Source organism: Zootoca vivipara, chromosome 14, assembly GCF_963506605.1.
Source record: "Zootoca vivipara chromosome 14, rZooViv1.1, whole genome shotgun sequence".
In the NCBI taxonomy this organism is placed as follows: domain Eukaryota; kingdom Metazoa; phylum Chordata; class Lepidosauria; order Squamata; family Lacertidae; genus Zootoca; species Zootoca vivipara.
The window spans coordinates 11,690,317-11,717,229 of record NC_083289.1 but is presented as its reverse complement, the minus strand read 5'-3'; the positions used below and the strand labels follow the sequence as shown (position 1 = coordinate 11,717,229).

The window sequence follows — 26,913 nt, the reverse complement described above, 5'->3', positions numbered from 1 at the left end:
CCCACCCCATTTCATTACCTTTTCTCTTGAAGATCGGAGTTAGCTCTTGCCAAGACTTGTGACGACCTGAAAGTGAATTCAAGGAAAACAGAACCAGATGGTGACGAGCTGGAAAGGGAGGCTTGACACTGTTTGGCGAGATTCACTTTTCAGCAAAAGATGCTCCCCTTTCTTGTTTCATTACGATGCCTGTATCCCAGACTGTATCTCAACCTTGGGTCCACAGATGTTGTCGGACAACAACTCCCATCATTCCTGACCACTTGTCCTGCAAGCTAGGGATGATGGGAGTTGTAGTCCAACAGCATCTACAGACCCAAGGCTGAGAAAGGCTGCTGTATCCTGTTCTGTCTTCTTTTTTAAAATATACAGAATCCACAATGTAAGTTTTAAAATAAAAGCGCTTGGTCCAAGCAAAATGGCTAGGAGAAGTAGGAATTGCTTACCTATATTTACTTACGGTGTCAGGACAGGTTGCAGCATGGTAACCATACAGAATTATTTTTAAAAGTCAAATTGTTCCAACTAAGATGATGATGATGATAATTATATGTCACCCATCTGATTGAGTTGCTCCAGCCACTCTGGGTGGCTTCCTACAAACTAAAAACATTAATAAGTATCAAACATAATAAGTATAGATTCATCAGAAAGGATTGTTCCACAAAACATAATACCTTAACTATCAAGTAAATAAGTGTGTCTTCAGGGTATAGGGGAATATGCAGTGAAGATGCCTCTGTGAAGATGGGTTTCTACAAATTAGGGGCTGCCACAGCCCATACCAGGGAACGTGGGTGGCACTGTGGGTTAAACCACTGAGCCTAGGGCTTGCCGATCAGAAGGTCGGCAGTTCGAATCCCTGCAACGGGGTGAGCTCCCATTGCTCGGTCCCTTCTCCTGCCAACCTAGCAGTTCAAAGCATGTCAAAGTGCAAGTAGATAAATAGGGACCGCTCCGGCGGGAAGGTAAACGGCGTTTCCGTGTGCTGCTCTGGTTCACCAGAAACGGCTTTGTCATGCTGGCCACATGACCCGGAAGCTGTCTGCGGACAAACGCTGGCTCCCTCGGCCAATAGCGCGAGATGAGCGCCACAACCCCAGAGTCGGTCACGACTGGAACTAATGGTTAGGGGTCCCTTTACCTTTACAGCCCATCCCGCCATTCCCCACACTTATAGGAGTGGTGGAACTACGACAGAGCCCCCTCTGATGACCTTTACACCCAAGAGGTTCTCTAGGGATGAAGACAGGCTTTCAGAACCTTCTGGAGTCTCCTTCAGGGTCTGCAGAAGCCCTCAGAATCACAGCTTTTTCTGGGATCTGAAAGCCAAGAAGGGATGGAGCAGAGTATCGGTCCCAGAGCAAGGGAGTGCCGTAATCTCGGTGCCTGCGTTGCCACTCTCTGTTTCTCATATTGTGGAGAAACACAGAGCAGGGGCCTTGACTATGGCCTGGAGGTATGGTCCAGTCTGCTCCAGTGCAGTGTCCTACAACTCCCATCATCCCTGACTATTGGACATGGCAACTGGGGCTGCTGGGAATTGAAGTTACAGGCTCCTCAATTCTGTTTCGATAGCTCATTGGTAGAATATGTGCTTTGCATGCAGACTGTTCAAGGCTTCATTCTACAGTAATGGGGATCAGGTTAGCAGGGCGAAGGGGAAGAAGACCTTTTCTTCCAGGAGAGCTGCCGCCAGTCAGAGTCTGCGATATTGGGCTAGATGGGCATGAGTCTGAGGTGGCTTAAGGCTTCTTCTTAGGTTCCAGCACATCTCTCAATCCTCTAGCCCAGGCATCCCCAAACTTCGGCCCTCCAGATGTTTTGGCCTACAACTCCCATGATCCCTAGCTAAGAGGACCAGTGGTCAGGGATGATGGGAACTGTAGTCCAAAACATCTGGAGGGCCGAAGTTTGGGGATGCCTGCTCTAGCTCAAGGGTAGGGAACTACAACTCCCATCGCCATTGACCATACTTGCTGGGGGTGATGGGAGTTGTAGTTCAGCAACGTTTGGAGAGCCAAAGGTTGCCCACTCATCCTCTAGGTTTTCCTGTTGTACAGGTTGGTTGTATCTATGTGCATTTACAACTTTCTCGTTGTGTTTTTGTTCTCGCTTCATACTGAACACACACATCCAGCTCCATGGTTGTTCCTATGTTTGATCTCATAGGAAGCAGCAAGCTGGGATAGGAGTGCCACCTATTGAATTACTCAGAATGCCTTAGCAGAGAAATAATTCAATTACTGCTGTCAGGCATCCATCAGAGAGACGTCTAAAGCACCATTTCCAGCTGCCTTTCCTAACCTGATGTCCTGGAATTTGACAACCAATCAGCCTGGCTCTGCCAATCTGGTGCCATTAGGCATCCATACAGAACATCTGGCAAATGCTGATTTAAGCGGGCCGAAAATCACTCAGATGCATTGCAATCAAAAGACTGAAGCCAATTATGTTGTTGGATTACTGAGCTACTCACTGATCTCTATCTTGATGTAAAAGCTGGATTTTCATGTTCAATTTGGCAAATGCAATTGGAGACACTCCTATTGAACTGGCAGACAGGCTGACGTGTTTGTTGTGGAATACGGCCTTTGTGATGTATGGAAACGGTGATAATGTTCTAGGCCAGGATCCAAGGAAGTACTTTGGGGGTAGTTCCTGAGGACTCGGCCATGCTCTTTAGGTGCCGTGTTTAGAATCATAGAATGATAGAATTGTAGAGTTGTAGGGACACGGGTGGCGCTGTGGTCTAAGCCACAGAGCCTAGGGCTTGCCGATCCGAAGGTTGGCTGTTCGAATCCCCGCGATGGGGTGAGCTCCGGTTGTTCGGTCCCTGCTCCTGCCAACCTAGCAGTTCGAAAGCACGTCAAGTGCAAGTAGATAAATAGGTACCGCTCCGGCGGGAAAGTAAACGGTGTTTCCGTGCGCTGCTCTGGTTCGCCAGAAGCGGCTTAGCCATGCTGGCCACATGACCCGGAAGCTGTCTGCGGACAAACGCCGGCTCCCTCGGCCTATAGAGCAAGATGAGCGCCGCAACCCCAGAGTCATCCGCGACTGGACCTAATGGTCAGGGGTCCGTTTATCTTTACCTTTAGGGACCATGAGGGTCATCTAGTTCAACCCCTTGCAATGCAGGAATCTTTTGCACAACATGGGACTCGAGCCTACGACACTGAGATTAAGAGTCTTGTTCTTTACCGACTGAGCAATTCCAGTACAGTGGTGCCTCGCTAGACGAATTTAATTCATTCCACGGGTCTTTTCTTATAACGAAAAAATTCGTCTAGCGAATCCCATAGGAATGCATTGAATTTTTTTTGAATTTTTTTTTGCCCATAGGAACGCATTAATTGAATTTCAATGCATTCCTATGGGAAACCGCGATTCGCTAGACGAAAACGAATTCGTCTAGCGAGGCAACCTCCGCTAGAAAAAACCTTTCGTTAAGCGAAAATTTCGTTAAGCAGGGCATTCGTTAAGCGAGGCACCACTGTAATTTAAATAAATGAATAAAGATTCCCTTGCTGTATATTAACAGTGGGGAACCTCTGGCCTGGGGTGGGGATATCTAATGTCACCCTCTAGGCCTCTCTGTATGTGCCCTTAGGACTCTCCCAGAGCCACATACGCTCCTCATTCTTTCATCCTCCTTGAGCGCATACCCTCCAACATTCCTCTGATGAAAATAGGGACGTCCTATTCAATAATACTCATTAGAATAATTTTGTTATTTATATCCTGCCCATCAGGCTGGGTCGCTGCAGACACTCTGGGTGGCTTCCAGCACATATAAAACATAACAAAACATCAAACATTAAAAACTTCCCTATATAGGACTGCCTTCAGATGTCTTCTAAAAGCCGAATAGTTGTTTATTTCCTTGACATCTGATTTGAGGGTATTCCACAGGGCAGGTGCCACTACCAAGAAGGCCCTCTGCCTGGTTCTCTGTAACCTTGCTTTTTCTCAGTTAGGGAACCACCAGAATGCCCTGCGTGGTAGATCTCAGTGTCTGGGCTGAGCAATGGGGGTGGAGACACTCCTTCAGGTATACAGGACTAAGGGATTACCCCAGGCATCCCCAAACTGTGGCCCTCCAGATGTTTTGGCCTACAACTCCCATGATCCCTAGCTAACAGGACCAGTGGTCGGGGAAGATGGTAATTGTAGTCCAAAACATCTGGAGGGCCGAAGTTTGGGGATGCCTGGATTACCCCTTTAGTGATGTGGTTTGGTTTGGTGAGTATTGACTTTGTAAGCTACTGATCATCATGCAATGCGATCTCAAGATCCTGCAAGGTTGTCGGAAGCTGAGCACTGATACTATCCTAAAACAACTGTCCTCCTCTTTTGAACAGGGAAAGTGTTTATTCCAAAGCCAAAGCCAGTACAGTCTTACACGGAAGAAAAAGTGAGTCTTGATCCTGAACTGGAGGAAGCATTGACAAGTGCTACAGACACTGAACTATGTGACATTGCAGGTTGGTGTGCATGTGTGTGCTGAGTTTGATATAGCTTTCCTAAAAGCATGCTACTTGATATAAGTATTCTTAAGGTTTCTTCCTACAGCAGGGATGGGAAGCCACAAATGATTGGATTCACCATGTTGGCTGGGGCTGATGGGAGTGGGGAGTCTCAACAATATCAGGAGAGCTATAGGTTCCAGTCTCTGGCATAGAGGATGCTGGTATGACTCTGAGCCATATCTCAGAAGCAGTGCCTGCATTGTTAGTGGCACTGTACAAGGAGTCGTAAGAATGACTTTGGTCTTTGAGAAATTCTGCTGCAGATTCATGTTTTGGTCGCGTTAAGGGCCCAGCTGCAAAACCTAACTGCTGTTTGTTTCTCCTTTCTCCCGAACAGCTATCCTGGGAATGCACAACTTGATAAGCAACTCTCAGTTTTGCGATATTGTGGGAAGTAGCAATGGTGTCGCCAATGAAAGCTTCTCAAGTGAGTTTTCATGCTGAAAGTCCGGAAATGCAACATTGTGGGTTGGACTGAAAGTGAGCCTCGCTGAGATGGGTTTCCTAATGCAATTCAGCACATGCAGAGTGACATATGCTGGATTATCTATGTTTGTCATTTTTATTTTTATTTTAAAGTGTCCTAAGCTATTGTCCCAGACAAGGCAGCAAGGTGGCTTGGTAGGTCTCTTTTGCCTTTGTTAAGGAGGTCAAAGACTCTTCTTGTCATAATATTCCTGTGAGGTTGAATTGCACAGTTTTATGCCCCATCTGCACAACAACAACAATTTATTATTTACACCCCGCCCATTTGGCCTGGGTTTCCCCAGCCACTCTGGGCAGTTCCCAACAGAATAATAATAATAATAATAATAATAATAATAATAATAATAATTTAAAGTGATAAAACATCAACATTGGTCCAAGGAGCATCTTTAAAAACTGGGCATGTGGCGGGGGCACGAATCTTCAGGATGTCTCCCCTCTTTCCCATGACTTTACCTTCTGCGCAACCAGCAGCATATTGTTCCATGGGGGTAGAAAACCGAAAAGGTCCAGAAAGTCAGTCGATCCATTTGAACAGCTTTCAAGACAAGAACAGAAGAATGGCTGCTTTCTGGCTGCTAACTGCTCCAACTGACTGGGCTTTCAGCTCAACCAGGGATCCTTTTAAACAACTCACCTGGCCTCCTAGGAAACAAAACATTCCCCAGGATTCCACAGCTGTAGGGCGACTGAGGGAGAGGCAGTAGGCAGATGCAAGAACCTGCAGGCCCTAAGCCACCACATCACTCCTAAAAAGTCATTTTGTGTCGTCGTCCCGGTGCGGACCGCACCCCACCACCCCCTTCCTCCGCCACTGTGCCTCCCCTCTTTCCCATGACTTTACCTTCTACGCCACCAGCAGCACATTCTGCAAAAGGTCAGTCAAACAGTTTTCAAGACCACAAAAGAAGGATCGCTGCTTTATGGGCTGCTAACTGAGCCAACTGGCTTTCAACTGACCCGGAGATCCTTTTAAACAACTCACCTGGCCTCCTAGGAAACAGAACATTCCCCAGGATTCCACAGCTGGTTGTGAGGTCAGAGCCTGGCCAAGGACTGGAGCCAATGGGCTCTGGGCTCCAGGAACACTCTCTCTGCCAGGCCTGTGGCACCACTGGGCAACGTCAGGCAGGTGCCAAGCATCTGACCCACCTTCTTTCCCTCAGAGAATCCCGGGCACTTTACCTCTCACAGAGTTACAATTCCCAGCGACTGAACAAAAATAAGAATAAGAATAGGTTACTTATACCCCGCCCATCAGGCTGGGTTTCACTCTGGGCAGCTCCCAACAGAATATTAAAACAGAATAAAACAGGCTTCCTCAACCTCGGCCCGCCAGATGTTTTTGGCCTACAACTCCCATGATCCCTAGCTAGCAGGACCAGTGGTCAGGGTTGATGGGAATTGTAGTCTGAAAACATCTGGAGGGCTGAGGTTGAGGAAGCCTGGAATAAAACATCAAACATTAAAAACTTTCGTAAACGAGGCGGCCTTCAGACGTCTTCTAAAAGTCAGATAGTTGTTTTATTTCCTTGACATCTGATGGGAGGGCGTTCCACAGGGCGGGCACCATTACCGAGAAGGCCCTCTGCCTGGTTCCCTTGACTTCTCGCAGTGAGGAAACAGCCAGAAGGCCCTTGGCGCTGGACCTCAGTGTCTGGGCTGAACGATGGGGGTGGAGACGCTCCTTCAGGTATTCTGGGCCGATGCCGTTTAGGGCTTTAAAGGTCAGGACCAATACTTTGAATTTTTCAATCACCCTCACCCCCACAAACACTATACATTTAAAGCAGTGTCATACCACTTTAAATAGTCATGGCTTCCCCACCACAGTGCAACAGAGCTCAGCGTGATTTAAAGTCAGTCCTTCTTCCCAGGGAACTCTGCTCAAGATCCTTTCTGTTGGAGGAAGGGTTTTTTGGGAGCTCCAGCCCATAATACACATAAAGGGATTTGTTTGTACGGTTGTATTGGACTCATCCAGCTGGTCTACTCTGAGTACAATTTAGTGGGAAACAACCTGTAATTTATCTTTTTATCGTTCCAGATTTTTCATTTAAAGTTCTCCCAATATCAGTAACACATAACATCTTGAGGAAGCGGTGGAGCATTGTTATGAATTTTGTTTTCCAGTGAAGGATTGCCCTTATTATTATTATTAAAATTTATATACCGTCCTAAACCCACAGGTCTCAGGGCGGTTCACAGGATAAAACCACAATACAATATAAAAACACAAAATACATAATCAAAATAAAAACAAGAACAACTCAATAACCTCCTGCAAGAGACGGAAAATTTAAAACACACACGCACACATGCGCACGCACACAAACAAAATATTTGTAATAAAACATATAAAAATAAGCGCCCATCAGATACTTTCAAGGAGTAAATTAAAAGATCAGTGTAACTGTCTTTCAAATCAAAACTTTTTAGCCATTGGGGTTTTTTTTACAATTGAATTGGAATAGAATTGAGTTTTCTTCTGCATTGCATTTGCATGGGCTCTGGCATATATATATATATATATATATATATATATATATATATATATATATACACACACATATACACACACACATACATTCATACATACATACATACATACATACATACATACATATATACATATATATTTTAAAAAAAACAACACAAGATATGGGAGGCTTGGTTGTGTACTTTGGTTTATCCCAGGCGTCCCCAAACTGCGGCCCTCCAGATGTTTTGGCCTACAACTCCCATGATCCCTAGCTAACAGGACCAGTGGTCGGGGAAGATGGGAATTGTAGTCCAAAACATCTGGAGGGCCGAAGTTTGGGGATGCCTGGTTTATCCCTATGCTTCCATACTACAGACTTCTCCCTGTGGAATTTTGTTGATGGTAGTTGAAATTTTGCCATGATAGAAAAATGTTGCAACACCTGAACCTGCATTTTTAAAACTAGTACCGGCACCATTTGGGGGGGGGGATTGAAAAATTCAATGTTTATGTTTCTCACATTCCCTGTCTCTTGATTCAGATGTGGTCAAAGGCGAAAAGATCATGCCCGTCTTCAACGAGCCACCAAATCCCACAAACGTAGAGGAGAGTTTGCAAAGGATTAAAGACAACGATTCGCGCCTTGTTGAAGTCAACTTGAACAACATAAAGGTAACTGCGAAGCATACAGAGAACAGCAGGGATTGGAGAGCCAGTGGCCCTCCAGATGTTGCTGGACTACAACTCCCATGATTCCTGACTTAACCACGTTGGCCAAGGCTGATGAGAGTCGCATCCAGTGGGGTACAGGTGCCTGTTTCTGGAGTCCAGAAATGTAGCTTTCAAAATGACCGGAATTTTTTGTGTCCATGGCAATATGGCGCCAGTGTTTTATGATGGCAGATAGTGTGCTTTACTTACTACAATTCAAATTGTTATTTAATTACAGTTGTACCTTGGAAGTCGAACGAAATCCGTTCCGGAAGTCTGTTCGACTTCCAAAATGTTTGAAAACCAAATTGCGGCTTCTGATTAGCTGCAGGAAGCTCCTGCAACCAATCAGAAGCTGCAGAAGCCCCATTGGACGTTTGGGTTCCAAAAGAACATGCGCAAACCGGAACAATCACTTCCGGGTTTGCAGCATTCGGGAGCCAAAGCGTACGAGTTCCAGGGCATTTGGGATCCAAGGTAGGACAGAATTGTTTTTATTTTGGTTTTTTGATCTGTGGATATTTACAGTGGCACATGCTGTCCTTGCTGAGAGTTGTTAGGAAACCCCTGTTCCCAGAGTTCCCTGGGAAGAAGGATTGACTGTGAACCACTCTGGGAATTTTAGCTCTCTGAAAGGGAAAAGGAACCCCCTAACAACTCTCAGCACCCTTAACAAAACTACAGCTCCCAAGATTACTTGCTGGAAGCCATGACTGTTTAAAGTGGTATGATACTGCTTTAAATGTTTAGTGCAGATGGGGGCAGCTCTCTTTCTGCTGCCCTCTCCCCTCACTTTCCTCCCTCGTGAAAATAGACTGAGGGCCCCACTGCTCCCAAGTTGAAGGAAGGAGGCAACTGCCATCATAATATTAATTGTGTCTTATTCTCTTTTAATTTTGATGGAAGAACATTCCTATTCCAACACTGAAAGAATTTGCCAAGGCATTGGAAACAAATACTTACGTGAAGAGCTTCAGCCTTGCAGCTACTCGGAGCAATGACCCTGTTGCTGCCGTAAGTGAGATTCCAGGGTTTACTGATCTTGTCATGACATACTCAGAACAATTGAGTTAAGGTAAAAGGTGGTGCATGAGGGAGAGATGCTTTCAAAACCTGTCATGCCTTGGATGAGCTCAGACTAAGGCTGATACTAGGGGTCTGAAGAAGTGTGCATGCACACGAAAGCTCATACCTATGACAAACTAAGTTGGTTTCTAAGGTGCTACTGGAAGGAATTTTTTAATTTTGTTTTGACTAGGGGTCTCGTTCTGGTGCAAGAGCCAGAATGCTGTAAGCCAAAAAATGGCTTATCTCCTGAGTTAGCCAATAAAACTCAGAGACAAGAGGAGTTAGGAGTCCGTTTTGTTTATTGCAAAGCAATAAGGTTACAGTCGAATCTTTTCGCAAAACTGCAGCCCCGCCCAAAGGTCGGGCAGGAATTTATAACATTTCAGACAAAGGATTTTGATTTAACCAACCACATAAAGCATTACATCATTTAATATTTTAATATTCATCATTATCTCATTTCATATTTAATACGTATGTCATTACCTAATCTAATACGCATGCGCAATAAGCATTGCTAACTAGGCCAAGGATCGCTAACTAGGTCTTTGATTCTCAATAATATGTTACATTGTGAGATAGTATGCGTGTTGGGAACCTGTGTTACGTGTACTATGTAACAATTTGTGTTCTAGCTTATGAATTTTATCTTTGTGATTTGCGTGTTAGCTGACCTTCTGTTCTGGTAAAAGAACGGCATCTTGCTAGATCATCAGTTTCTTAAAGCAACAAGTTCCCATAATTCACTATTATAAGCATATTCTAGGATTTATAGGGATTTACATTATCACCTTAATTGGGGCCCTTTGGGCCCCTCCTACATTAGGACATAGTCAGGAGGGTCAGGGGCACAAAAGGGGGAGATGAGGCAAGGCTGGTCTCTTCAGCAGCTTTTCACAATAATGAGTTGCTCAATCTGAGAAATTGACTTGGATGTTTGGGTTTTTATAGGGCCTGGTGGGCTCGGCTTGGCCAGCTGACAGTGTTCCAGGAGTTTCTGAAGCCTAGGCGGTACCGTTGCGCTGTAGAATTTAGCCAGGTTTGCAGGATGAGGCAAGACTGAAAGCATTGTAAGATGTTGGTGGGAGGGAAGTCTTGAAACCAGGACACCGTCACCCTCATCGCCTTAAAACACCTTTTGAGTACTGACTGTTATGGTGTAGGCTTTCATTCATGTCTGACATGGTCATACTCTGTTTTGGTTTTCCATGTGGGCTGCTTTCATTGACACCTCTTGTACTTCAAGGCTTTTGCCGACATGTTGAGGGTGAACAAAACACTGAAGAGTCTAAACATTGAATCCAACTTCATCACCGGTGTGGGAATATTGGCATTGGTTGAAGCGCTCAAGGAGAACGAAACCCTGACCGAAATAAAGATCGATAACCAGGTAACTTCAGCTGCTTCTTATTCAAAGTCAACAGTCAAAATGCAGGCTAGCCAGAATCCAAAGCTTTGTTGTAAAAAATCAATAAATCTAGTTGGGGGGGGAGGGTTGAGGCTGAAGGTTGAGCTGTTGGTCCACCTCTCAAATGACACTGTTTGGTGGAAGCTGTAACTGCATAGATAATGCATTCAGACCTTCTACTGAATACTCAGAGGGCAGAGAGATTGAAAGTGAGGACCTGTTGGCCGCATTACACATTTCATATGTCTCCTTTCAGCCTGAATGTTGTACTTGGACAAATTGGGCAATTTTATTCTTCAGAGGAGTGATGCCTTTGGAGTTATTAATCCTTTCCCAAAGCAGTTTTTAAATCTACAACATGAATTTAACCCTCTGTCTCTCTCTCTTAGTTCTGTGTTGGTCTTGAACAGCCACCTTCCAATGACAGTAATTGTCCTGTAACTTTAATTGCTGAGAGTAAAAAGAGCTGGGTTTTTTTTTAAAAAAAAAGTTAGCTACTACTTACATACTAGTTATTAAACAAATTAGTTTTTTGACAGTTGAGATAGGGGTGTTGTGGTTATTGTTTTTAACATGTGGTTTGCAATCTCTGCACACACATAGTCCATATCTGTCCTGTGCTTACAATTTTTAAAAAATAAGTAGATATGCTCTGATATCTTATGTTTTACAAAATGGTTTGTCTGTTCTTTTCTCTGTGCATTTGGACGCCGCTTAAGATACCGTAACCAAATACGCGTGATGGTTTCCGAAAGCTGGTTTTCATCTACTGTATGTTTGGATAAAACTGAGCACCATTCTGAATCAAGATGACAGGCCGAACCTTTCAAAATGGCGCTGACTTTTTAAAATCACTGGAGTTTTTATTAGTATCTTAAAATTCCCAAGCAGTGTCAGTTCATAGAATGATAGAATTGGAATGTACCTGAGGGTCATCTAGTCCAACCCCCTGCAATGCAGGAATCTCAGCTAAAGCATCCATGACAGATGGCCACCCAACCTCTGCTTAAAAATCTCCTAGGAAGGAGAGTCCACCACCTCTCGTGGGAGTCTGTTCGACTGCCAAACAGCTCTTACTGTCAGTTGTGAGGCTGCCAGTGCAGTATAAAAGCATTAATAATGATAATAATAACTTTTACCCTATCTGACTCTTAATGAAAGCAGGAGACTATTTGCCTTGAGGTTGGATTTGGTACCTGAAAGTTTAATAGTTTCTGAATTTGAAACAGGTAGGTAGCCGTGTTGGTCTGGGTCGAAGTAAAATAAAAAAATTCCTTCAGTAGCACCTTAAAGACCAACTAAGTTTTTATTTTGGTATAAGCTTTCGTGTGCATGCACACTTGCACACGAAAGCTTATACCAAAATAAAAACTTAGTTGGTCTTTAAGGTGCTACTGAAGGAATTTTTTTATTGAATTTGAAACATAACTCTTCTTACCTGAGAGATGGGAAAGCCCATCGCCACATATGCCGTGCTGTGCCTCACCCTTTTAGGGTCAAATCACCCATCTCAGTGTTCCCACTACTGATCTAAAAATCCCAAGGTGCTTAGGAGACTTTATTTTGGGCAACCCTGGACCGACGTTTGCTGATTTCTAATGTTTTGCTGATTCCACCAGAGGCAGCAGTTGGGGACCCCTGTAGAAACAGAGATCGTGAAGATGCTCGAGGAGAACACTAAGATCCTCAAGTTTGGATATCACTTCACACAGCAGGGACCGCGTGCCAGAGGAGCGGATGCAATTACGAAAAACAATGATTTGGGTAAGGCATTCTTTGCTGCAGAATGAGCAGGCCTCAGTCACACTGAGTGTGGTGGCAGCTACTTGGCATAATTTCTATAAGGAAAACTGACACCAAAGGTTCAGCCCCTCCAGCTGGTTTGCTTCCCCTCCACACTGATTCCTCTTCAAGAGCCTTGTTGGGTCAGGCCTAAGGCCTGTCTCATGGGTGGGGAACCTCAAACTAAATGTGGCCCTCTAGGTTGCCTCCTCGTGCTTTTGCCTGACTGGAAAGCGTCCTTCAACTCTGATCATGCCTCTTACATGCCTGGATGGAGGTGGGTGTGAAACTGCTGGATTTGTGTGATTAGAATATAACACGCTGAACAAAGATTAAGAGTCACATCCATTTTGCTCCATCTTTTGGTTGCCTCAGGACCCTACATACTACTCAAGGCTGCCTGCTGTGGAATGTGGTCTTCTGCCTGCAAAATGTCCCCCACCTCTGGCCTATTTAATCCCGCATCTAGCTTCCCATCATGGCCAACCAGATTGATTTACTTAGTTAAAGGATAATAATAATAATAATAATAATAATAATAATAATAATAATAATATATTCTGCCCTTCATCCGAAGATCCCAAGGCAGTTCACAACAGAAAAATACAAAATGAGAACACAAAATACAGTGGTATCTCGGTTCTCGAATGTCTCCATTGACGAACGTTTCGAACCTGAACGCCGAAAAACAAATGCTTCCATTTTTGAACGCACCTCGGAAGTCAAATGGCTTCCACTGCGTGTTTTTTTATTTTCTCTCTTTTTTAAAAAAATAATGCTTTATTAGTTAATAAAATACAGTTAACAAATGACAATAATACAGTTCTTGTTACTTGTTGTACAACGAGCACAGGAAGACATAAAATAATACAAAAAAATTTTTCCCCAATTATGTAGTGAGAATTAACTACATGTAACCTTAAATGCTGTTTGTTACTGTACGAACAAAATATTTTTGTTGTATTTGACTTCCAGGGTGGGTTGTTTTCGATTTTCTCAATGCAATTTGCAGGCTGCCCTTTGCGCCTCGGTTTTCGAACGTTACCAAAGTCAAACGGTCTTCCGTAATGGATTACGTTTGAGAACCGAGGTACCACTGTAAGTAATAAGACAGAACCAAACAAGTAATGCCCCCTCCCACAAATCCTGCTATTTAACTGTAAAGTTTTCCAGAGCGGCTCCCCTGAGACTTATTATAACAAACTCAAGGGAAGAGGAATCGGAGGGAATCGGGAGGAAAGGAAGCAAGTTTAATCACAAGTGTCCTTGGTAGTAGATTTTGCCCATTGGGAGTGGCAGGGCCAAAGGCCAAACAGTCTGTTGTGCCTGAGCCACTGAAAGGGAGAGCCACCCCCAAACTAGTTTTGGCCCCGTCCTCTTCCCTGCTGAGTTCTACAAGGGGCAGCACTGAGGCTAAGGAGGAGCTGACCAGCTGTTTGTAAATCGAAGGTGGTTGGGTAGCGAGCTGGCTGAGGGCATTTTGCAATGCAATAATCTTTTTGCCCGATGTGGGGCTCAAACCCATGACCCTGTACAGGTACTGAGATTAAGTGTCTCATGCTCTACTGGCGGAGCTTAAGAGTTGCTTGAACAGCTACCAACAAAGAGTACATGCAAGGCACCTGTGGGATGGAGAGCAAAAGGAATCCTCAACACTGCTGGAAAAGAATCTAGGTTTCTAGAGGAAATATAACTTGGCCTCGTCTTACTTTCGTTTTCAAAAAGCCGCTCAGCACATAGTAAACTTTCCTGTTTTCCACCACTGCCCCAAATTCCAGCTGTGATATGTCATTGCTGGATGGTATCCATCTTTTCTCATCTATTTATATCTTGCTTTTTTATTTTTTTATTTTGCTTTCCTAGTCTGGCGTAAGAGTAAAAATGTCATCAAATGCCCTTTCATCTCTTCAGCCCTGAAGCTTCTGAGACAGGTTATTGCAAACGCCCAATTGGGTACTGAACACTGCAAGAGAAATTCGCCTAAAAACACTCCTTGTCTCTGTATGAGTCTCCTAACAACTCTTCGTTTGCGCACTGTTGCTCCATGTTTCCATCACACTCTTCTGCATGCTTTTTTCATTTCGTGGAGGCTCTCGAATTCCTTTCTAATAGCATGATTAATTAGGGAGGCATAAATGAAATCCTGTACGATTCTATTCTTGAGCCAGTTTCATGCAGCAATGGGTTGCAATATATAGTGTCATAATGGGTCACTGTTTTTTAAGAACAGGCTCAGAGCCGATTGGGCTCAAAAGCATAGGGTGTGGAATAAAGAAAAATACAAAATAAATGTAACAAGTGGACTTTTCCACTTGCATCCCAACACATTTGGGTGCTGCTGTTAACAAGGTAGTTGTTAAAAGATTTCACTTCCTTTGGGATACCCTCCTTGATCCAGTTAAATAAAATCAACGTTGGACTAAGTTCCAGTGTAATTCCCATAATTCATGTTATTGTTATTGTTGTTGTTATTATGTATTTATTACCCACCCTTCACGCTAAGGTCTTAGGGCAGGTTACAGAAATTAAAACACAATGTTAAAAACAGTTCAAACCATCTTGCTAACACAGAATGAGGTGGGTCCTAAATATATGTCAAAGGGTGAATACCAAAGTTTGGTATTTACTGAAAACTGTACAATGGAGAAGCCTGGGGCACCTCTTTTGGGAGAGAATTTCACAACTTTGGGGCTGACACAGAGAAGGCCGTCTTCCGAGTTGCCTCCGCCCCAAGCTTCTGAGGATGGGAAAACAACCAATAGCATCTCCTCTGTCAATCTTAACACCCAAAGTGGTCAGTAGGGGATGAGGCAGTCTTTCAGGTATTTGAGGACCTGAGTCATTTAGGGCTTTAAACACTAACATGGGCACCTTGAATTGGGCCTAGAAATAAACTCGGCAACCAGCGCACTTGTATTAAAACACGTTAGGTAAGATCTAAACAGAACCGCTGGCAGTAATCTATCTGGCCACGACTGTATCCAAGTCGTCTCCAAAGTGGAACGTGTTGCAATAATCCAATCCTTTTTGGCATTTTGTTCTTTCCCAGTTTGGACGCTGCAATGAAGAAAGGTGGAGAGGGGCATCAGATTTTGAAGTGAAAGGACCTGTGGACTAATTTCCAGTACCAAATTAAAAAATGTACTGGGCCATGTGCTCAGAGGCTCCTTGTTCCTTAATTCTGTGGACTTTAAGTTGGGGGTGGGGGGAACAGTTGTCCCACTAACCCAGGCATAGGCAAACTCGGCCCTCCAGATGTTTTGGGACTACAATTCCCCTCAACCCTGATCACTGGTCCTTTTAGCTAGGGATCATGGGAGTTGTAGGCCAAAAACATCTGGAGGCATTGCTGTCAACTTTCCCTTTTTTGCGGGACATTCCTTTATTCAGCGCCCTTACTTTCATATCCGGGAGTTGACAGCCCCATAGGATTCCTTATCTTCAAATCCAGGGGTTGACTATGTCTAGAGGGCCGAGTTTGCCTATGCCTGCACTAACCTAACTGGACCCAGCACAGGTCCCACTTTTGCCTGTGAGGCTGTTTCCCACAAGCACAAACTCCTGGTGTCACATGACGTCACTCGTAATTGTGCATTGGTAAGGGAGGCTTGCTGCCTCCACCAAGCAGCTGAGCAAACCAACTGGGATCAACTGCACCATTGAGTTCCGCATTGGTTAGAGTGAAGAGCTTTTTAAAAACACAAATTGCCTATGCAGGACGTCCAAAGGAGGATCCTAGTATAAGCGGGCTTCAACTCGTTTACCTTCTTCTGCTGTGGTCTCCATTCAGATCAGCTTTCCCTAGGCCTGCAAGTTGTGGAATCAAACCAGCAGCTGCGGTAAAAAGGCACAGATATATAGTTAATGTCTTACGTGGTATCTAAATTTCATTAAATAAATAAGTGCCTCTAAGCTGCTGTTTTGCACTCCAGCTGGTTCTAGAAAAAGCAAATTGGATTATTCAAAGCCTAGGTCTGCCTGCGCCAATGGAGTAAGCTTCTTAGTTACCGATTCTTACAAAACATGAGTTTTCAGTACATTTAAACTTAGAAATTTTGAATAACTGTTTCCTTTCAAAATACCACGCTGATACATATTTTTTCCCTCCTTGCTTGATATACATGTTCAGTAACCTTCTGAAAATATTTACAAGACTGTTTGAATTCTCTCTACTGTTGACTTGATGGACTAACATGTTTTCTTAACCTAGCGAAAAGGCCAGAGAATTGTGTGTGCAGAATTTGACCAGTTAAATCTTTGGCTTATCAAATTAACTGTTTTGGAATGAATATTTCCCTGCCTGGTTTGAAAAAAAAAAAACAAGGTTTGCAGTAGGAGACCTTCCTGAACTGTTCCAATAATATGCTGTGTATTTAATCTCTTACCAATTCAGGTCAACATTACCTGCTTGCTGAGAATTGTGTTTTCGTGCTGTGTTTCTGTAGTTGTGCCGGTACAGCAAAGACCCCAGACCCGTTTTTAAAAGTGCTGAATAGCATCAAGTATCTTTGCCATGCAGGCAAAAGGCACAGGAAGAGTAATTGCAGCAACAGCTCTGCAATACCAATGTGTTGCAGCATGGATGTGGTTTTTTGTTAACCACATCATATACCCCAGGCATCCCCAAACTGCGGCCCTCCAGATGTTTTGGCCTACAACTCCCATGATCCCTAGCTAACAGGACCAGTGGTTGGGGGATGATGGGAATTGTAGCCCAAACATCTGGAGGGCCGAAGTTTGGGGGTGCCTGATATACCCACTGCCACATTACAAACTGTTCTTCAGGTTCGCTGGGGCTTTTAAAATTTGGCTTGCTGGATGGTGAGAATGGACCATTCATCAGTCATGGATGCTTTGGAATGACATAGGATGTGGTTTGGGACAGTAAAGCGGGAGAAAGAGGCATGGGTGGAATGCAAGATGGGGTCTAGTTGTGTAAGCAGAAGTGCGTTTGTGCTCACTCAAGGGAACTTTGGATCCAACCCATAATAAAGAATTTTTTAAAAAAATTGCTAAAGGGTAGGAGAATTCATTCATGGCCACCGTTTTTAATGTGCATGACAGATGCTGCAATTAGTCTTCCTAGTTCTTGCCTGTTAATAGACATCATTCCAGTAACAGAAACATGATAGCCTTACACCAGCATTGTCTCATGTCTTGTTTCTCTTCCCCCACATCTTGTGGGCGCAGTTCGCAAAAGAAGAGTGGAAGGAGACCATCAATAAACCTTGCCGACTGCCAGATGTGTGTGGCATGGAGAATTTGGAGCTCCTCCAGGTGCATCTGCTTAGATGGTTTCTTCGGCAACCTCAAGATTACTTCTTACCTGGGTAGAAGGGAAAAGACTGGAATCGCCATTCCTCCTGTTGTCGGGTGTTCTGTTTTTGTGTGTCTGTGTTGTAAATGTATATTTGTATGCGTGATATCCAACGCATGTATGTTCAAAGCCTTGTAACTACATCTGCCCAAGATCCATTCTTGAACAGCCTTTTATTTCAGAACTTGAGTGTGTGTCTTCCACAAAGATAAGTACCAATTCTAGCATCTGCGGAGTATCTGCATGGCATGCAGTCAAGGATCAGCAGATAGTTTTAAACCCACAAGGAGCAAGTTTTCACGCAGGAAACCCGGAGTCCTTATTTAAAATACGGACTCCATATTTTTAGAAAACAATTGTTTTGCGTAGGGTGGGGGAGAGAAAGATACCCTTCCAAGAAAAAACAAAGGACTTTGACCACTTACTTCAACTTTGTATGGGATGCGGATGAATCGCTGCTTCTGGAGTTAGTCCTCTGTTTCTTAACATGCTTTGACCATGTAGAATGCTTTCTTGATATGGAGATTTAAGCTTGAAACTTCTTTTTATAAGAGATTATTATCCCACTTTTAAGGGCTGCTTCTACTCTTTTACCTCATTGGAGGTAAGTTAAGCAGACAGAAATGGAGAATGGTATTTTAAGCCCACAGCCTTTGCAATATCTGGTGTTTGGTTGGCTTTCTTTTCTGTCAACTTACAGAACATGACATTTTGGCACCTTTTTTCTGTTATGTCTGAACTGGATGTATTTATAGACCTTTTGGTGTTTTTGTTTCATCCGCGTCATGTTGTTATATTCCTTGGAATCTGTGTGTGTGTGTGTGTGTGCGCGCACACACACACACACACTCTTCAGTGAGTCATAGCACAGCATCAAGTAGCGGTCCTCTGGTAAGCTGTTTTGTATAGGCCAAAACACATGGCAACCAAGTTTTATGCTCTTTGGCTGTGAGTTCTGACCAATGTGACACGGCACGTTTTTAGAAACTTTAGGCTTTCTGTACTTACCAGCACCCACAGACAACTGCTGTGGCCTTGCAGCCTCTGAGCACCACATCAGGGCCCACTTTCACCGATGCCTCCCGTAGGCCACCATTTTAAATTACCCACAATGCCCCAGGGCAGCCAACGGAGCATCACTTGGGCATTGTGAGGAATTAAAATGGCTCCCAGTTGGGCATCACCACTTTTAGTTTCCCACGATGCTCTGGGGCAATGCATTGACTGCTCTGAGATGCTGTGGGGATTTTTTAGTGGAGCCTTCTCAGTTGTCCAACCTTGCCACTAGGGGTTCGCTGACTTAAAATACCAAGTGGTATTTTACTGAGCCCCCACCCCTGGCTCTAGCCCTTACTCTGCTACATCCATCATGTGCATAGGAATTTGTTTTATTCTTTCCTATTTCTGCTGCAGCTGGCAGCTTGCAAGTAAAATCCAGTTTTCAAACATCTGTTAATAACAACAAACACTTTTAACCTTACAACAGCTACAACTAACAGGATGGTTTTGTGACTCGAGGTTGGTTCCTACTGTGAAGTAAGGACCGTGTTAATGCCACTATGTTAATGCCTGTTGCTGACTTACAGCTCCAGTTTCACGTAGCATGGGGAACAATAATGCATACTGGACACAATCCGTCAAGCTTCTCTTATGCAAACCCTGATAAAAGTCAATGGAGCGCAAGCAATAGTAGCATATGGAATAGGATTCACAGAGTAAACTCCAGGTTCATTTTTTTAGTTCAGGGTTCTATCTTTAGCAAAACTAGGAAACAACTCTGGCCAGGTTTGTTCTTGTTTTCCTTCATTTTTCTGACATCTTTTGACTCTTTGATTTGATGAGTGCAAAACTAAATGGCACAGAGCAGAGCATCAGGCCAGGACACAAGCATTTTGATTAAAGTTGCAGGATATATGTATATGTATATGTATATGTGTATAATCACTTGGTGCCCAACTCTGATGTGCTCTTTTTAACATCATTGTCTCTCTGAATATGGACCATGACTGCAAACATTTTACCTTAAAGGAAGTTGTGTTGAAATCAGTGATACGTTTTTCCGAGCCAGTGCACTGAGAACACCAAAGCTAAAGTTGTGTGTTTCTGTAGGGCAGTCATCCTAAAACAGGTGTCTTCCTGATGTTAGGACTACTACTCCCATCATCCACGATAGTGAAGGGCTGATGGGAGTTGTAGTACATACTATCTGGAGGCTGCTATAGGGCAGAGGTTTGTTTGCTTTTTTGCATTGCATCTTGATGCAGAGACTGCATTAAAGAAACCATATTAATATGTTTGTTTCTGTTGGCACTTAGGTGTGTAAAACAGAAACGTGCATTTTTTAAAACAATTTTGGGAAACAAATCCAAATCTCTTTTCTCATTTGCAAAGCTTTAAAACAGTCCCAACAACAAGAAATAAAATGGGGGGGGAGGTAGTTGCCTCTGTATAAACATATGCATTTTAAAAGTTTCAGTGTGTAAATACGATGCACCTATTTAGTAGAAGATAGTGTAGATTTGTTTTGAAAAATCAAAAGATTAAGTAGCTTTATCTCCCCCTTTTTTTTTCTCTCTTGGCAAAATGCCTGTCAGGTTTACAGCCTGCCAGGTGGCTGATACACCCAGTTTAGTTTTTTATTGGGGGGGGGGGGGCTTCTGAAACAGCCTGCTTCAGACATATGGAGAGCCACAAAACAGGACTGGCTTTTTAGAAGAGAGCTGAGGCTGCAAACTGGCAGGCTTTATTTAGAGGTGGTTTTTTTCCCCTTAGAGAATGTGCTCAAATCATCTGCATGCATTTTTTATAAAAAAAAAATCTATCTATTAAGACTGCAGCCCTGCACTTCCTTGGGTACTTGGCTCACACAAGCCACATTGCATGGGCAGGAATACCCCAGGGGTGTTTTTCAACAAGTGGGGCTATACTAAGTTAACCAAAACGTAGTAATAAATACTTGTACAGTATTGCATTGTCTGAAACTTGGAGGGTGGGGTGCTACTACTGCATGACCTCCATTCAGTTCAATGGGGCTTGCATGGGAGTTTGCCTGCATCACATTAGGATCAAGAGGTGTTGTGGAGTGGATGGTTTTCAATTTCTGTAGTGCCTAATACAATATAAAAGTTGTCAGAACACACATATACACACACAGAGTAAATGTTTCTCTGTTTTTTCTGTTACCGGGAGGGTTCTGTATTTCGTTTCATATTTGTCAGATCAGGTGCAGAGTTCATTGGTGCCTCGATGACCGCCAGAAAATGTTCAGTTAAAGATGAAGGAAGGCAGTAAAGTGTGTGTGAAGCTCTCTTGTGCTTCAGACCAGGAGTGGTCAGTGGGGTGGCCTGCTTCGGGCAGGACCTCCCATTGATGGCTGTTGACCATCCAAAATGACCATTGACTACCCTGGCTGGAGGTGACAGGAGTTTAAGAAGCACCTGGAGAGAATCACGTTGGCTCCCCTTAGTCCATATGAACCATCAGTATTATGGTGATCTGAGCATTTAGCAGCACCTAAATTTAGAGGTGTTTGAGAGCTGGTAACTAGCCTGGAAGAGTTCAGTGATCATTGTCCTAGTGGAGAGAAGCAGGCATCCTTTTAATGCCAAGCAAGCTTCTCTATGAGTAGAGAAAAGAGGCAGGGAACCTGCTTAAAGCCATCAAATTGTCCCTTTGAGGTAGGACTTCTGAGGATACTTTAACTCTTTCTAGTTCTGTATGCATTCCTGTTTCTACTCCTTGGAACGTAAAGCTTTCTGAGTTGCACACTATAATACAGTGCAATCGTCTGACTTTTCATACTTCATTCCAGTTCGCTAAGCTTACTGTTAAGGGCACATATCATGAAAGTACATACAATGATGGTTCAGAAATGACTGTAGAACTGGGCCATTTCCCCAAAAGGTGAAGGTTTTGTGCATTTTTAGCCTAATGGTTCTTGCTGAGATGAGAGACTGCTTTATGTTTTAAAATATATGCACTTATCCTTTTCTTAAAACTACAACAACAAACAACCCTTGGCTTTAGGCTCCACTTTCAAGATCTTGAACAGAATGTTTTCATACTATATGACAAAATAGTGTGTTTCCACTTAATACTGTTTACAAATGTTATCTTCTCTTACTATTTTTGATACAGATAATATTGTTTGTAAGCTATAAACTTTCTCGAGTCTTTGGGCAAAGTTTCTGCGGGGAAAAAACATGAATGGGAATATATAGGAATGCCAGCGCTGTATGCTGCTGTTATTGTAATAAAATTATCCAAATGATTTTTTCAAAGTATAATTACAAGGTGGTTTTTCTCCTGCTTTAAGTAGGTTTATTGTTTCATGTGATTTGGAAGGCAGCCCTTTATATCAGAAATTGAGGTCCAAGTAAAAAAAAAAGAAAGAAAGAAAGAAAGAATTTGAGGTACATGGTCTGCATCTTGGTGTTTCCCAAGTAGTCACTGCAAATTGACGTGCTTTTCTCACCATGAAATGCTCTGTGTACATGTCACTCTGGTGACTAACTTGGTTCAGTTGGGGATTGGATGAGTCAAAAAAGATGCACATAGACCTTGTGGATGGTCTTGTGTTCCAACTCCACTATGCCTTTGTTCTTAAATTGCTAAGGGAGATATTCGGCATCTATTAAGTCAGACAAAACTTTCATAACCAACTATTGGGACTCCCTTACCATGCAGAAAGAAGACATACATTCCCTCTTTATCATAGAATTTGAACAGACCCCGAGGATCATCAAGTCTAACGCCCTGAAATGCAGGAATATGCAGTTGTCCCATTTGGGATCAAACCTGCAACCTTGGCATTGTCAATGCCATGCTCTAACCTGCTATCAATGCTTTTATAACAGCCCCCTCTCTGAGGCAATATTGTTGTGTAACAACCAATCATTGCCTCACATAATATTCTCCATTTCCCAGGTGGTACATTGGCACAACCTAGGGGTATGTGGTGGCGGCTCAAAGGGGGGCTTGGGAGAAGCATTTTATAAGAAATGGTATATGCCTTACATTACCGGGAAGGTCCACCAATGACTGAAAAATGCAGTTTCCTTGGAGTTTGCCTTTTGTGTGTTCTCAGGTGTCAAAGTTAGCTTTCTGGTCCCACACCTCCATCATGGCACAGCAGCAACAATCCCTGGTGAATCCCCTTAGGGCTTTCATATTGACCATGTCACCTGGCACTCACCATAGCTGCCACAGGTTTGGACATGTCATGAGAGAGATGCCTTTGCCTTGGCCTTTCTATGGGATTTTTTATTATAGGCTCTGGTCTTGCAGTGTAGGGAGTTGCTCTTAAAGGGAGAAAGCTACTTGCACCTTGGATACACTTGCCCAATTAGAATTGACCCAATTATAATTTATACAGCCCCATAAAAACCATGCTGAAAAGGGCACATGTCCAAATTGGTCAATTTAATTCTATAAGGAACCATTCCTGGTAAATCAAGGCATATACACCTTCTTGTATCTGCTGGTTTCATGGATCCTGAAACTGCTTCTTGGTAAAAAGAAGGCTGGCACACTACAAAGTGCCAGGTGAGATAAGGAAATGTGGTCACAAATTTATCTAAATCTAAATAATGGACTATGCAATAGCCTGATCTATTAGAAAACACAAAAATGCCCCCCTTTGTGGAAATAACATATACTTGTCAGGCATAGGTCAATGTTTCTGCATAATATCACGTAATTATATATCAGTTGCATATCTTGAGGCCAACTCTTAACAGGGCACAGAGTCTTGAAGTCAAAAGAGAGTATATGTCCTTGCAATTCACTTTCCCCCCTTTGTCAGCCCTCCACCCCCCTACATAATAACACATAATACACAAACCCTACAAATTGGTAAATCGTGGTTTTGAGGCAGTTCTTGCTTTTTCTCACATCCTTAACCATTGGGCACATGGGCTTGAGGTCAGAAAGGGAAAGAAAATGTCCTTACAATTCAACTCCCTCCCCTTTGTAAATTTTCCCAATCCCCCCTTTTGTCAGTCCATATCCCTTTGGAATGAGATTGTTGTGGCCAGTTTGAAAACTCTGGTGTCTGTTGTTGCAGGTAAAAGTCTTGTGGTCTGGAGGATTTGGGTTCAAGGTTTTTCCATCATTGATCTGTAGTAACATCTGTAGAAGGAGTATGCTGTAAGGGGCAGTGTTTGGGGTACTTAAGGGCACAGTTAGAAGAAGGAAAGGGCAAAGGCCAAAGGGAAGAAGAGGGAAAAAGGGGAAAAAACATCTCCTGGAGTTTTCTTGGGAAGCTGCAAAGAATAAAATCTTGATGCATTAAGTATTTTTTCTATATAATTACTACTGTTGTTAGCTGCTAAGTCTGTTTTCCTTTACCTAGGGGTTTATTATTATCATTATTATTATTATTATTATTATTATTACCACTACTACGGAAAGAATGACTTAGATGTTACATTCACATGTACAGAAATAAAGAGTAGAAATACAAAAAAGTAGAAATGCAAAATAAATCAAAAATAAGAACAAAATAATATTTAGATTACCACTCAACAATTTTTTCAGATGGACTTGACACAAAAATCTCAGATTAAAAAAAAGAATTATTATCAAATAATATGAAGACATTATAAAGACCATACAGGTTAATATTGGACTGTAACCTAAAGATTTGAAGGTGAATGGTAAAATAATGGGGAAAAACCTTAAAAGTCATCATGTGCTATCTGATAAAAGAGAACTCTATGGGGAAAAACACAGATGGTACCTGAATAAACATCAGTAATAAGTTTTGGAGATGCAGTGAATGAAAGACCTCATTCCACGTGATGGACTGATGGACATGCCCCAAAATATAACAAAACAAAACACTGACATATGAGGAACCAAAATAAATAAATAAATGCTAAAACACACAATTTCTAATAATGAGCATCTCAAATGAAAATAAAGAGCAGCAATCTAAAGTTGTGCAAGTATGGTTAGATTAATTTCATAGACATAATGGAAAAACTGATTTAATAAATGAAAGCAGATTATTTGTAACCTAAAGAGAAGCGTCAAAGTAAAGGAAATATATAAAACTATAGCGGGAAGTAAACTAATACAGTAGGGATTTAAGCTCGTTTTGCAGACTGTAAGGAAAGAAATTACTGTCTTTATCTCTTCACCTCCCCCCCCCTTTTTCCCCTTTTTTTGCTGTGGGAGAAAAGAATAGACACTTGTTACTGGGGTTTAGTCCTTCACATATCCTTTAGAAATGTTCTTCCTGGGAAAGCTGTGAGAATAATTTTTGCATGTTAGGTTGGAACTTTGCAAGGGGGGAGGTTATGCAGGAGTTAATGCTTGGGGTGAAATGCAAATGTGAGATAAGTATCTGAAGGTGCTTCCTGAATACCCATTGGAAAGGGGGAGCAGACCCTTGGTTTGCATAGTCTGGAGTTTTTTTCTAAGCCCTTGACTAAAATCACAATCAGTATCCTGTTGAAAGGGGAAACAAACAACAACAAAAAGTACTCAAGCGATGAACTCAAAGTGGGAGTGCTGAGATATTTACCTCTGGAAAGAATTTTGCATATTAGATTTGGAATGATGGTCCAACACTTGACCCTTTTGTTTTCTCAAGTGACCCCTGGAGTCAAAGACGCATAGGGAAATTTAAACAAATTTCCCCCTGCAGGGCACAGGCCCTTCAGCATTTGGTTGCTGTTTTTGTTTTGTCTTTTAACCTTTTTTCCTCTATTTTTCTCTTCAAGCTGGCATAGCCTCTGTGCATGTACAGAGTTTGTGATTCAGAAATCTATTGTACCACTTGAAAGTGTTGCAGCTGTTGGCTAAGTCACCATTTGAAAAGAGGTAGGGAAGGGTGAATAGGTTAGATTTTACACAGAAACCCAGCAATTTACACTCCCACCAAACCAGCAACAAAAGTGGTCAAATTAAATTCTTTGGTCAGTTTAAATCCATTTCTATAGCTTTTGTATCCTGAGATATTTCTGACACCTCTTATTTCCTGTTCCTTGCTGCTTTGGAAGCAGACTTATAAATCTTAAACTTTTAATATATAAAACTTCAACATCCAGACAACCCAATATTTTCATAAGAAAGCTGCAATAAAAGTTTGGTTAAATTAAACTACTTAATGAAGTCATGGCACTAATTAGCCATGTTTACTGTACTATATAAACATCTCATACCCCAGGCAAAAGAAATCTAGATTTGCCCCCTTTATCTACAGGGTTTTTGGGGTGCAGACTTTTATTCAAAATATTTCACAAATGTGGATTATTATTATTAGTGTGCTTTCCCTCTAGTCATTAGCGGAACAATGACCCGCCCCCTTATGTATGGGTAAATGACCGGTCAGAATTCATAAATTGCAAATGTTTGTTTGTTTTAAATAATTTCAGCCATGGCAGACTAAATTCCCTGCCCCCTTATCTATGGGTAATATGGCCAGAGCAGACTTAATGATATTCAACATTCTCACTCATCTCAGCCTCACCATCTTCCAGACTAATTCTTCTGGCCTTTATGTACAGGGATGGTCAAGGCTCATTCTGCTTGATTATGAATTTGTATGTGCTTGAACTGTTGGCTGGAGTTTTGCAGTTAAAAAATAGCTGACAATATGGTGGGGGGAAAAACACCAGACATTCATTTTCAATGCATGATATACCATCTCTACCTCTTTCTGAATGGCACCTCAAACTCTTCATGCCAAACTTTAAAAATCTATCTTTCCATCCTTCTCCACCAAAGAGTAAAGCTTGACTGAATTCAGGCCATTTCACTAAGCCACCAGAGTTTAAAGTCACTTTTCAGTGCTTGAGTAATCTAGTCCACCCCTTCTGAAATATGGGGATCTCAACACTATCACCGCCCTTAGGATACACATACATTTGAGTACAGATGCCTGACTGGGAAGGAAACACGGGCTATGCCCTATCACGGAAGCACACGTGTGTACTAAGGGAAAAATAAGGAAGGGGAAGATTAAAAGTACCAACGTTATATAGAAGCCTTTTGCAAACCTTAAGATTGGATAAAGATTGGGAAATGTTCAAGACTTTCATATGTGCTTAAACTTTAAACCTTAATAGACAAAGTGATGAAAACTTATATAATCGCTCCATAAAAACAACAATGACACTCTTGT

At 42.6% G+C, this 26,913-nt stretch overlaps 1 protein-coding gene across 2 annotated transcripts in view; it reads left to right on the top strand.

The window, feature by feature from the left end:
- LOC118092615 (tropomodulin-3) overlaps positions 1-22,063 on the top strand; it is a 43,174-nt gene extending 21,111 nt beyond the window's left edge. For both annotated transcript variants that reach the window (XM_035130886.2, XM_060282686.1), the window contains exons 4-10: positions 4,362-4,484; positions 4,867-4,956; positions 8,039-8,169; positions 9,115-9,222; positions 10,523-10,666; positions 12,304-12,448; positions 17,657-22,063. In XM_035130886.2, the coding sequence (XP_034986777.1) occupies positions 4,362-4,484; positions 4,867-4,956; positions 8,039-8,169; positions 9,115-9,222; positions 10,523-10,666; positions 12,304-12,448; positions 17,657-17,691 (776 nt within the window). In that variant the 3' untranslated portion in view covers positions 17,692-22,063. The remainder of the gene's footprint in view (positions 1-4,361; positions 4,485-4,866; positions 4,957-8,038; positions 8,170-9,114; positions 9,223-10,522; positions 10,667-12,303; positions 12,449-17,656) is intronic.
- The last annotated feature ends 4,850 nt before the right edge of the window (positions 22,064-26,913 follow it).